Source organism: Salmo salar, chromosome ssa19, assembly GCF_905237065.1.
Source record: "Salmo salar chromosome ssa19, Ssal_v3.1, whole genome shotgun sequence".
NCBI lineage: Eukaryota > Metazoa > Chordata > Actinopteri > Salmoniformes > Salmonidae > Salmo > Salmo salar.
In genome coordinates this window covers 43,381,290-43,393,695 of record NC_059460.1, presented here as the reverse complement: position 1 = coordinate 43,393,695, position 12,406 = coordinate 43,381,290, and the positions used below count along the sequence as shown (strand labels likewise).

The following is a 12,406-nucleotide window of genomic DNA, read 5'->3' as shown; positions in this document are numbered from 1 at the left end:
ATGTGTTCTCTCTCTCTCTCTCTCTCTGACAGGATGTGTCCTCTCTCTCTGACAGGATGTGTCCTCTCTCTCTCTCTCTGACAGGATGTGTCCTCTCTCTCTCTCTCTCTCTCTCTCTCTCTCTCTCTCTCTCTCACTCTCTCTGACAAGATGTGTCCTCTCTCGCTCTCTGACAGGGTGTGTCCTCTTTGTCTCTGACAGGGGAACTGATTTTGACAGGATTTGTCCTCTCTCTCTCTGACAGGATGTGATTCCCAGTAAACTAGTCCTACAGAGAGAAACACAGCATTGCAGAGCGCAGCATGAATGCAGTGAAAACTACTGAGCTGTCTGTCCACAGTAAGGAGAACAGGCAAAGTCCTGGACACCTAAAGACTAAAGAGGACAATGAGGACCCCCAAGACAAGAAGGACCTCAGCAACCACACAACCAGGAAGCAGCCCTCAACCAATGTGAGCAAGAAGGGTGAGTTTTAATACTATTAGTTATAATTCAAATTAAATGAAAACATATAAACAGGAATAGCATTTTGTAAGTATTATGTAAAAAGTTTGCCATAGTACAAGGTCGCTGATTTGAATCCTGATCCTAGGTATTACCTTAAATTTGCCAGGTTTCGCTGGCTATAGACCAATTCAACTTAGACGTTGACAATGTCAATGATACTAATGATAGTGATCAGCAGATTGATGGGATTGGCTGAATCAATCACACGTGATAACAAATCATATGAAGATCCCCGTCAATCCAAGCATAAAAATAATTTTTCTTATTTTCTTCCGCAACTTCAAAATTCCATACAAACCTTCTGATTACACTTTGGATGGTTTATCAATACACCCAGTCACAACAGGCATCCTTGCTAACTCAGTTGCTGGAGAGGAAGGAAACTGCTCAGGGATTTCACCATCAGGCCAATGGTGACTTTAAAACTGGTACAGAGTTGAATGGCTGTGATAGGAGAAAACTGGGATCAACATTGTAGTTTCTCCACAATTCTAACCTAAATGACAGAGTAAAAGAAGGAAGCCTGTACAGAATAAAATATTCCAAAACACGCATCCTTTGCAATAAGGCACTACATTAAAACTGCCAAAAATTTGGCAAAGAAATTAACTTTATGTTCTGAATACAAAGTGTTATGTTTGGGGCAAATCCAACACAACACATTACTGAGTACCACTCTCCATATTTTCAAGCATAGTGGTTATGGGTATGCTTGTCAATGGCAAGGACTGGGGAGTTTTTCAGGATAAAATAAACAGAATACATCTACAGTAATCACAGGCAAATTCTGGAGGAAAACCTGCTATAGTCTGTTCTCCAACAGACACCGGGAGACAAATTCACCTTTCAGCAGGACAATAACCTAAAACACAAGGCCAAATATGCACGGAGAGTTGCTTACCAAGACAAGATTGAACATTTCTGAATGGCCCAGTTACATTTTTGACTTAAATTTGCTTGAAAATCTATGGCAAGACTTGAAAATGGCTGTCTAGCAATGATCAATAACCAACGTGACAGATCTTGAAGAATTTTAAAAAGAATAATCTGCAAATATTGTACAATCCAGGTGCTCACCCAGAAAGACTTGCTGTCATCACTGCCAACGGTGAATATAACGTATTTACTCAGGGGTATGAATACTTTCTGCATTTTATTTTCAATACATTTGCAACAATTTCTTAACATTTTCACTTTTTCATTATGAGGTATTGTGTGTAGATGGGTGAGATTTTTTATTTATTTGATCACTTGAATTCAGGCTGTAACACAACAAAATCAGGAATAAGTCAAGGGGTATGAGTACTTTCTGAAGGCACTGTACCAGGCAAATAGGTAAGTATGTTCCTTCCTGCACCGGGTAAAACCTGATGATTGATCTGTGTTGAAATATCTGTACGCTCTGCTTTTTAACTTCACAGCCCTAATCAAACCAGTTTAAATGCCACTGGCATCACAAGGGTCGGAAGATGAAATCCAGTGATATAAGCATGTATTTTTAGAATGATGTATCCCCCTGGACTACCTGCGAAACGAACGAATGGGACGGTGAGAGAAATACAGCCTTTTCCTACTTCACTCCTCCTGAAGCCCACTCCTCTCCTCCTCTCCTCACTGCTTTTCCATTATGTCATGTGTGGTGGTAGTCTGAGATTAATGGAAGAGGCAGACAAACAAACTGGAATCTCCTCAACTTTAGCCATTCATTTTTTTCCCTTCTCCTTTCTCCTTCTCCTCTCTCCTTCTTCTCTCCTCTCTCCTCTCCTTCTCCTTTTCATTCTCCTCTCTTCTCCTCTCTCCTTCCTCTCCTCTCCTTCTCTCCTCTCCGTCTCCTTCTCCTTCTCATTCTCCTCTTCTTCTCCTCTCTCCTTCTCCTTCTTCTCTCTCCTTCTCCTTCTTCTTTCATATCAGGCCCGAGATAGAGAGGGAGGCCGAGACAGAAAGAACTAAATAAAACAGTAAAATGTTTCAGGTTCTTGTCCATGTCTCCTGGTTCTCTTGCCAAAGACTAGATGACAGAGTCCTAATGTAATGTAAAGATTAGTCTGATTTGGTCATAGCAGCCATTTTAATTTACTCAAGTATATAATGGTGATGCGAGAATCCTCATACCTTATTTCTAAAGCTCGTTGTAAATAAAGATTTTGTAAACGTCTGCAGGCCAAAAACACTCTGCTGTGTGTGTCTGTGTTAACATGAACCCAGCAGTGTCTCAGACTTGGCCCCTATCCAGAGAGTCGTAGTTGGCATCTTGTCATGAGGACTGCACTGTTCTCTCTCAGGGTGGTGGAGTAAATGAATGCTCCTCACATGTGATTCTAGTAGTTGTATTAACCTTGTAACTCCTAAATGCACATCACATATGACCACCCTAAGTGGAAAAGCATAACCTGCCAAAACTTGTTTTAATCAGTAAAATTATTGTGAAGGGGGGACTTTTAGTCTAGACTTTTGTATTGTTAAAAAAGCTCTAACAAAGTTATAGATGTTTAAAATGCAGCATTCCTCATTTCGAAGAAACTGTGCACATTTATACTTAAAAATACTTTAATTTGTATTGTATCTTGTTTAGATTGTGAGTTAGACATGAGAAGAGGGCTAGATCCCTTCTTCATGTCAAGTCTGTCAAGGTGTTGAGGGAGTCCACAGGATGGCATCGTTCACACAGGTTTGGCATTAGATGCCTATACCCTCCCGTTGTAGCTCATAGGACAACTTTCACTGCAATGACAGAATACAGCAATCTGCCTCCTCCACTAGTTAGTATAGGATGACGTGATTCAGTCACAGGACTGTATGGGTGCACCTCCATTGTCTTAAATGGTTTCCTCTCCTTGTCTCATTTCCTTAATCCTGCACTGACATAAAATAGCTGGACAACAAGTCTAATGCGTCCAAATACATTGCTTCCAGATCAATGCAGATGATGGAAATTAAGTCATGATTACAATATGGAGATACAGGCCAGCTTTTTTCCTGTAACCACATAAAGGGGCAATCTGTGATTGTTACATCCATTTTTCCTGTAACCACTTAAAGGGGCAATCTGTGATTGTTACATCCATTTTTTGCTTTAAGTTAATGATATATACCCATAGATTTTTTTAAAGAATATAACTTATAAATACATCATGGTGTTAGTTCAACTGTCGTACCCCATCAGAAGCAAAATATAGACTTGTTTTACTCCAATGTTTCTAAACAATGTTAGTTTTAAACAAACGCTGTATAGCCTCAACCCATGGCTAGCCAGTCCTTGCATTCATAGCTCTATCTATGAAGTTGAGAGAGGTGCCATTTCTCCAGCCCCATTCCTCAGCTGTTTGTTTACCAAGAACGGCTTTGTTGTTGTTTGAATAGCATCATATGAATTTATCAAGAGCATGTTGATTCAAATGATCGATTACTCCCGTCGTGTGAGACTTGAAACAATTCAACCAAGAACTGACTTCCTGATATTCAGATTGAACTGTCTGTTAGTGATATCGTTTTATATAAAGGAGAGGTATTTACAGACTACAAGCCTCATACCCTTGCAAACAAGTCTCACTGGCCCCACATCAAAGATCTTGATTGGGTAGCGTTCCGATTACCGATTTGTAAGGGGGTTCAGTCCGAGTGTAATTCTTCACAGGGTTTTCATGTGAAAACATGCAGCTTTACCTGATAGAAATCAGTGAAATACTACTTTAATTTGGCCAAACGAGGGAGGATGAGAAGGAGAGGATGAGGAGGAGGGTAAAGGTTGTTTGGCACGGGTGGGTTCTCCGACACCTGCAGTGGAGAACCGTATTGTTCCAATCTGTTCCTTGGCGTGCTGCACGTTCACCTCCCTGAATGCCTTGCTTTCATGTGAATTCCATGGTGATTTGGCGGAGGATGATTGGTCAACGGACTGAATATTACACCCATCTGGACCAATAAAGCGAGAAGAGACGATCACTTGATCACTGTGGTAATTGGGATCTTGGGTCGGGGTCAATCAAGTGCACCCACCCACCCACTGTTATAATACTATGGTTATTGTAGATAATAATTTAATGAATTTTAATTTATTTTGGGTAACAGACATATATACAACAAAGTGTACAATGTGGACCCAGAGGATATCACTTAAAAGTATTAATTAACACGCTTGTTTCCAAAGTGGTCCTCGATGGTAAAAATAATAACACAAATAATGAAGAAAAGGCAAGACAAAATTACAAATAAGAGGAGTGATTGATGAAATGTCAATGGGTATAGAGAGCGATGTAAAGATTCACCAATACGCATCGGTCCCCGGTCCCCGATTAAAATCGGTCTGCGGACCCCAATCTGATCCAAATGTAGCATGCATCGGTCAGAAAATCAATTCAAACCTTATGAATCGTGGTTCACATTTTTTAGGGGGTCATGTTACATTCTTTCTACATTCTGAAAATAGGCAACCGATCATATTTTGTGACAACTGATGCGTCTGCTCCTTCAGTGTCGAACTGCTTGTAACAGTGTTGACAGTCATTGATCTACAAGTCATTTTTCAGGCCGAACAACCCCGGGCAATATCAGTAGCCTAGTCAAACTGCGCCCTGACCAACGCGAGATAGGTGGCCTGTTTCTGAAATTTGATCGGCACCAGCATTCTAATGATGAAATGGCTTGCCTGATATTAGGATTTATTCATTTATTTATTTGACAGACTATGTCATTTGCTAGGTTATTGTTATCAATGTGCAGTTGAAAATTGTGTTTTACCAGAATAAATTAAACTACCAGAGACGCAACTTCATCTGGCAAAATACCTGCTGATCGAGGCTTATAATATATTTTATTTTGATTGTTCAGGTTCACTATCAGCAATAGTTTTGGTAGTTTTGCTTTAAACAAAGAGTGTATGGTAATGTTTTGATATACAGAAATAGCAGTCGCTGTTACGAAGCATGGCCGAAGCCAGAGGAAAAGTGAAGATCACTCAATAGCTACCAAACGGTCAAAACCATTCGATTTTGAGATGGGGTGAAATTCAAAAGTGTGCTATATATATTCATTGCCTATCTTATAGCAAATTTATGAACAATACATGTTTATACATTACTAGCTCAAACACTTAATCTGCATGAAGGACAAGTTAATTAGGGTGATGGTGATTTCAGAACCAAAGTGGGGGGATGAAAACTTAGGCTACATTGACCCCCTAATCTGTTAGTGGTAGTGGGGTGGTAGATGCCTAGTCTCCTTTATGGCCCTAATCTGTTAGTGGTAGTGGGGTGGTAGATGCCTAGTCTTCTTTATGGCCCTAATCTGTTAGTGGTAGTGGGGTGGTAGATGCCTAGTCTCCTTTATGGCCCTAATCTGTTAGTGGTAGTGGGGTGGTAGATGCCTAGTCTTCTTTATGGCCCTAATCTGTTAGTGGTAGTGGGGTGGTAGATGCCTAGTCTTCTTTATGGCCCTAATCTGGTAGTGGTAGTGGGGTGGTAGATGCCTAGTCTTCTTTATGGCCCTAATCTGGTAGTGGTAGTGGGGTGGTAGATGCCTAGTCTCCTTTATGGCCCTAATCTGGTAGTGGTAGTGGGGTGGTAGATGCCTAGTCTCCTTTATGGCCCTAATCTGTTAGTGGTAGTGGGGTGGTAGATGCCTAGTCTCCTTTATGGCCCTAATCTGTTAGTGGTAGTGGGGTGGTAGATGCCTAGTCTTCTTTATGGCCCTAATCTGTTAGTGGTAGTGGGGTGGTAGATGCCTAGTCTTCTTTATGGCCCTAATCTGGTAGTGGTAGTGGGGTGGTAGATGCCTAGTCTCCTTTATGGCCCTAATCTGTTAGTGGTAGTGGGGTGGTAGATGCCTAGTCTTCTTTATGACCCTAATCTGGTAGTGGCAGTGGGGTGGTAGATGCCTAGTCTTCTTTATGGCCCTAATCTGGTAGTGGTAGTGGGGTGGTAGATGCCTAGTCTCCTTTATGGCCCTAATCTGTTAGTGGTAGTGGGGTGGTAGATGCCTAGTCTTCTTTATGACCCTAATCTGGTAGTGGCAGTGGGGTGGTAGATGGGTGGCCTTCCTTATGGCTCAGATTAGGTGCCTACATAGTACATACATCATAGACATACATAATTCACACACACAGAAGTCAGCTCAGACAGATCCAGCTCAGAGAGGCCCAGGTCATGAGCTCCATCAGCAGCAGATTTTCATTTACAATGGAAAATGAATGTGTTTATGCCACAAATGTTAGTGTATCGCATCAAACCAAATCGCATCGATTCGTTCTCTAATCAAACCAAATCGTACTGAATCATTTCAAACTAAAACGTATGGTTCCTGTATCGGAGCCCATGTATCTATATACGTATCGAGGCGTCTTGAAAAGGAATGATGCACGTTGCCAGTACTAGATAAGAGGACTAATTTAATGAAATGTCAGTATGAGCACGTACGTTGATGTCATCCTATTGCTGAATGGCTCTGTTGCCAATCAAATGTATGTCTAAACTAGTTGTAACTATAACTACTAGGGGACAGTGTGCATGCCAGAGATCAGACGCCATGGTTACAGGGGTAATTCTTCAGTGGTAATAGTAATGTTCTGTTCTAAGCATTTGTTTACTTCTTGGCAAGCGCTCTCATCTTACAAAAGCGCTCTCTACACAATTGCCAAAAGCTATATCTCAGATTTGATCGGGACTATGAGAGCGAGGAGAAAATAAAAACACACTAACAACTAGGGCCCAGCATTTTCTTTATAGGCAGCAGGTGGAATGTGTTTCCTTTGCGGTTGTTTTAAGCTCCTAATTTAACCGTGAAATTTCATTCATCATCGAACCGCCGCTCACCTCCGAACGGAGAAAGGCTTGAAGACGACGGAGGATTAGTTGATGGATCTAGTATTTCTCAGGGCAAATATTACCTCGTACTGTGTACTGGCAGGGACCTCTAATCTCAGCCACATAAATACAGCATCATTACCTTTGTTGCTAAACAATCTGTACTACGCCAAGAGTGCTGCCTGCATGTTGACTGGACATCGATAGTTGACTTTTTGCTGTAAGTTTGGAAGTTTTCGGCTTCCCCCTTCGCCAAGCCAATGCTCACCTAGCTGGAATGTACAGTTGAAACTGGTTTGCAGCTGAGAGAGAGAGAGACCCTCATAATTGACACTGAGGACACATACTATGGTTCACTCTGAATGTACTCTTAAGTGGATGAGGTGGCATTGGTATGTAGTGCTGCTTCTGCGCTCAGTCTCCAACAGCTTATTAACAAAATTAGATGATGTCATAGATTTAATCCCTAACATGAGTCCCTGTAATGGACCAGCTGCTCTTGTGCCGCTCACAACTCTGGTGGAGAGAGTCATTCTATGGCTGTATGACATTCCACTCCATTGTATCATGATCGCGTGTTCTAAGAGATGGGCCAGCTATACTGTCCTACTGAAACATGGTCTCATTGGCTGGACTGAAACCGTGATGAACTGTCATATTTTCAGTCATCAATCTAGTACAAACGATTAACAGTATTATGTGAAACTACGTGCTCTAATTCAGCAAAGCAGATATATTGGTGATATACAGTATATTTGTCTGTATGAATGAATGTCTAAACTAATGATTGTCCCTCTGACCGGATGTAGAACCTATATTCAGAGGAAATTAAGACATAATTGAATGTTTTTACTCCTCTATGCCTTTGCCAACTGGGAAGCAGAAATCAGATGGGAGTACTGTGGATTGATCTTAGTGGTTTGATAAAGTAGGAGAACATGGATGAATATAAGTGGATTAGAAGAGGAATGGTTGCCTACAAAACATCAATCACTACAGACAGATCTATTAACTTCATTAAAGAAGCTAAAAGGTTGCCTGGAATTAATGTTCACTTTGGTCTGTCACACACACACACACACACACACACACACACACACACACACACACACACACACACACACACACACACACAGTGGGTAAATATTTGAGTTGCCTAAGTACGCAGGCCTAGTATAGTCCCTGAGGTATCAGTAAGATACGATATGATTAAATTCTGTTACGTTAATAATAACATTGACATTGACCTAATCTAAGGCATGACAATTATTCATTCATCAGCTGTTCGCCAGGAAGAGAAGAAGAAAAAAACTGTCTAAAATGTACATCTTTCTCCCATACCCTCCCTCGCCTTGAGCTCTGCAGGAAAACACAAGCTCATCAATTCCAGTGTATTCTATTATTAGATGTGTAACAAAATGCTCAAAGTCAGCTCTCGCACGTGGTGGTGAAGACGGGACCTAGCGCTTTCAAACCGAGGGCAGCAAAGGTTAACGGGCTATTTCTTTTTCCAGGTGTGTATTGTGGATACAAGAGCTTTGAATGGTGAATTTTATCAAGGACAGAAAATCCTCTCGGTGGAAAGGAAAACAGTATGCAGCTTTGATTCAGCTCACAGGAGAGGAGGAAGGAACGAGAGAGACCTCATAAGAGAGAAAGATATAGACCGCATTCTGTATTCTCAGTTATTGATAATATCTGTGGCATTAAAGTGAATGGATAAAGGCTGTATGAGGAAGTTGATTAAATCGTTTGATCTGTTTTGGATGTAGGGGCTCCATTCTTCACTGTTTTCCTGAGATGGTGTAATGATAGAGATGGTGTAATGATAGAGAGGCTAAAACGAAAGCTACATATAGAACAACAGGAGAATATAGACATCATGGTGGCACCAGCTATGTAACAGACTAGTAATAAAGGGTAAAGAGAGATGGAGCTGGGTTGCATGCAAGGTGAAATCATTCTCAGTAACATTCCTCCCTCTCCGCTCCCCACTCCCAAACCATCCTCATGTGTTGCAAATAAAAGAAGAAAAATTCATTTTAGGGTATTACTAGTCAGAAACCCAGGTATGTATTAGTCAAAATAGGGGGGAAGTTAGAACCATATGTTCATTTGAATGGGAAAGCACATGGTTGTGATTATAGACATGCTGTGGATGATAGGAGTGCACACAGAACCCTGGCCCAAAGACGGTCCCGTTTCCAGGACAACGATGAGTAAATCAAAACAATTATAGGATATAAAGAACTCGTGTCAACAAGCAGGCCCACAAACACAAAGTGGCGTCGCCAGGTCCCACATGCCTCCTTTTCAAGCAATGTGATTTGTGTGGTAGACATCAACACACTCTCAACATCAAGGCATTTTATTATTCCATTAAAAAAAAAAGTTATATAATGTGTTTTATTATTTTTCTCCCAGCTAAGGCTTGTATGCTCCGAACTGCCTCACCTGTCCTGGGGACCTAACATAGTCTGTGAGGCGGACGGAAACTACAACAAGGTTTATATTTGATTTTAAGGCAACCAAACCTCAACATGTGTTCGGAATAAGGCTTACTGCGGTTAGATAAGTCTGGGAATTGTTTCCCCCAAAATGAAGTTGTGAAAGCTGTATGGTGTTTAATGGGAATATTTCCCAGTTTCCTTCCTCACCTCTATTCTCTTGATGTAGTTGCAGACTCGAGAGAGCACATGATGTAGTGCTTGACTTGTAAAAACACTAACACAATACAAAGTGCTTTAGGAGTGTAGGAGCGTACTGGCGGCAGAGAAGTCAGGCGCAGGAGAGCAAAAACTGATTTACAACGGCGCAGTTTAATAAATAAAACCACCGTTAACAGAACAATAATTCAATGGGTAAACAAAACCCGTTACACACCAGCATAACGTGCACAAGCACTACAATAAACAATTCCGGACAAGGACATGGGGGGAACAGAGGGTTAAATACACAACATGTAATGATGGAATTGAAACCAGGTGTATGTGAAGACAAGACAAAACAAATGGAAAATGAAAGGTGGATTGATGATGGCTAGAAGACCGGCGACGCCGACCGCCGAACACCGACCGCCGAACACCGCCCTAACAAGGAGAGGAAACAACTACGGCAGAAGTCGTGACAGTACCCCCCCCCTTGACGTGCGGCTCCAGCAGCGCGCCGACACCGGCCTCGGGGACGACCCGGAGGGCGAGATGCACGATCGATCTGGACGAAGACGGTGGAACTCCTGCAGCATAGAAGGGTCCAACACGTCCTCGACCGGAACCCAGCACCTTTCCTCCGGACCGTACCCCTCCCACTCCACGAGATACTGAAGGCCCCTCGCCTGACGCCTCGAATCCAGTATGGAACGAACGGAGTACACCGGGGCCCCCTCGATGTCCAGAGGGGGCGGAGGAACCTCCCGCACCTCAGACTCCAGGAGTGAACCAGCCACCACCGGCCTGAGGAGAGACACATGGAACGAGGGGTTAATACGGTAATCGGGGGGAGCTGTAACCTATAACAAACCTTGTTCACTCTCCTCAGGACTTTAAATGGCCCCACAAACCGCGGACCCAGCTTCTGGCAGGGCAGGCAGAGGAGAGCAAAAACTGATTTACAACGGCGCTGTTTAATAAATAAAACCACCGTAAACAGAACAATAATTCAATGGGTAAACAAAACCCATTACACACCAGCATAACGTGCACAAGCACTACAATAAACAATTCCGGACAAGGACATTGGGGGAACAGAGGGTTAAATACACAACATGTAATGATGGAATTGAAACCAGGTGTGTGTGAAGACAAGACAAAACAAATGGAAAATGAAAAGTGGATCGATGATGGCTAGAAGACCGGCGACGCCGACCGCCGAACACCGCCCGAACAAGGAGAGGAAACAACTTCGGCAGAAGTCATGACAAGGAAACAATTGAGTGAAAAGCCATCTATTACCTCCCACAATAGAGCCAACGTGTGGTTCAGCTGCAGATACAGTAGAATGAACCAGTGCAGTGGTTGGAAGGCCTACACAACCAGTCAGCCCAATAGACTCAGCATCCTCCTCGTCTGTTGGAAGGCCTACACAACCAGTCAGCCCAATAGACTCAGCATCCTCCTCGTCTGTTGGAAGGCCTACACAACCTGTCAGCCCAATAGACTTAGCTTCCTCCTCGTCTGTTGGAAGGCCTACACAACCAGTCAGCCCAATAGACTCAGCTTCCTCCTCGTCTGTTGGAAGGCCTACACAACCTGTCAGCCCAATAGACTCAGCTTCCTCCTCGTCTGTTGGAAGGCCTACTCAACCAGTCAACCTCCTCCTTGTCTGATTATGGACTTGGGCGTCATTAGTGGAGAGCAGAGTATCCATCACATGCTGCCTTAGATGTCTCCAATTGAAAGCTGCCTGTCCCATAGGCCAATCAAAACACGGCAGAGAGGCTGTGAGTCTCGTATTTTTTAAAGGTTTCAGCTGACATACCAGCCGTTGGCTAGGGGAACCGGCTAGAGCAAAAACAACAGAATACCAACTCCTATATTAAGATTTTGGTCAGCCCGAGCCAAAACTTTGGAGATCCTATCAGTGAAGCTGACTGTTCATCACAGGTCAGATTGGGTGTTCTGTAATTACGTCTTTGGGAGGAGAATGATAGTTTCATAATATGTCATTGTTTATTTACGTTGCTCATCATGTCCAACACACCTGAGTGGAATTTCATTAAAATTGAAGAAGTATTTGGGTTTTGGGTCGAAGGTTTGCTTTTGTTTTATATGGACCACTGTCTTGTGATATTGCAAGTGGAAAGTCCAATGAAATCCAGAGTAAGAGGGATGTTCGAGGGAGAAAGACACTGATTGTGGATTGACTTTTCAGCTGCATGCTATACAGTACATCATAACAGCAATATTTGTCAGACGTGGATACTATGTTAGACCTAGTGCGGTGAAGTCATTTCAATGAACCATACTTGGCTGAAACCTGTGGACCTGTGTTCTCTGCCAGAGCTAATGCGCAGTCTTGAGTTACATGGACATCCTGGGTTTGAAAGCCAGTTGGTCACACAGGAATTGAACATCTCATATCCTTCAAATGTCTTCCTTATCTTA

At 42.6% G+C, this 12,406-nt stretch overlaps 1 protein-coding gene across 1 annotated transcript in view; it reads left to right on the top strand.

Annotated features, from left to right (window-relative positions):
* Positions 1 to 12,406, top strand: part of LOC106578852 (myocardin) — a 227,387-nt gene that overhangs the window by 97,078 nt on the left and 117,903 nt on the right. The window contains 1 exon segment of the mRNA XM_014158068.2: positions 245 to 465. Coding sequence (XP_014013543.2) covers positions 303 to 465 — 163 coding nt within the window. The 5' untranslated portion in view covers positions 245 to 302.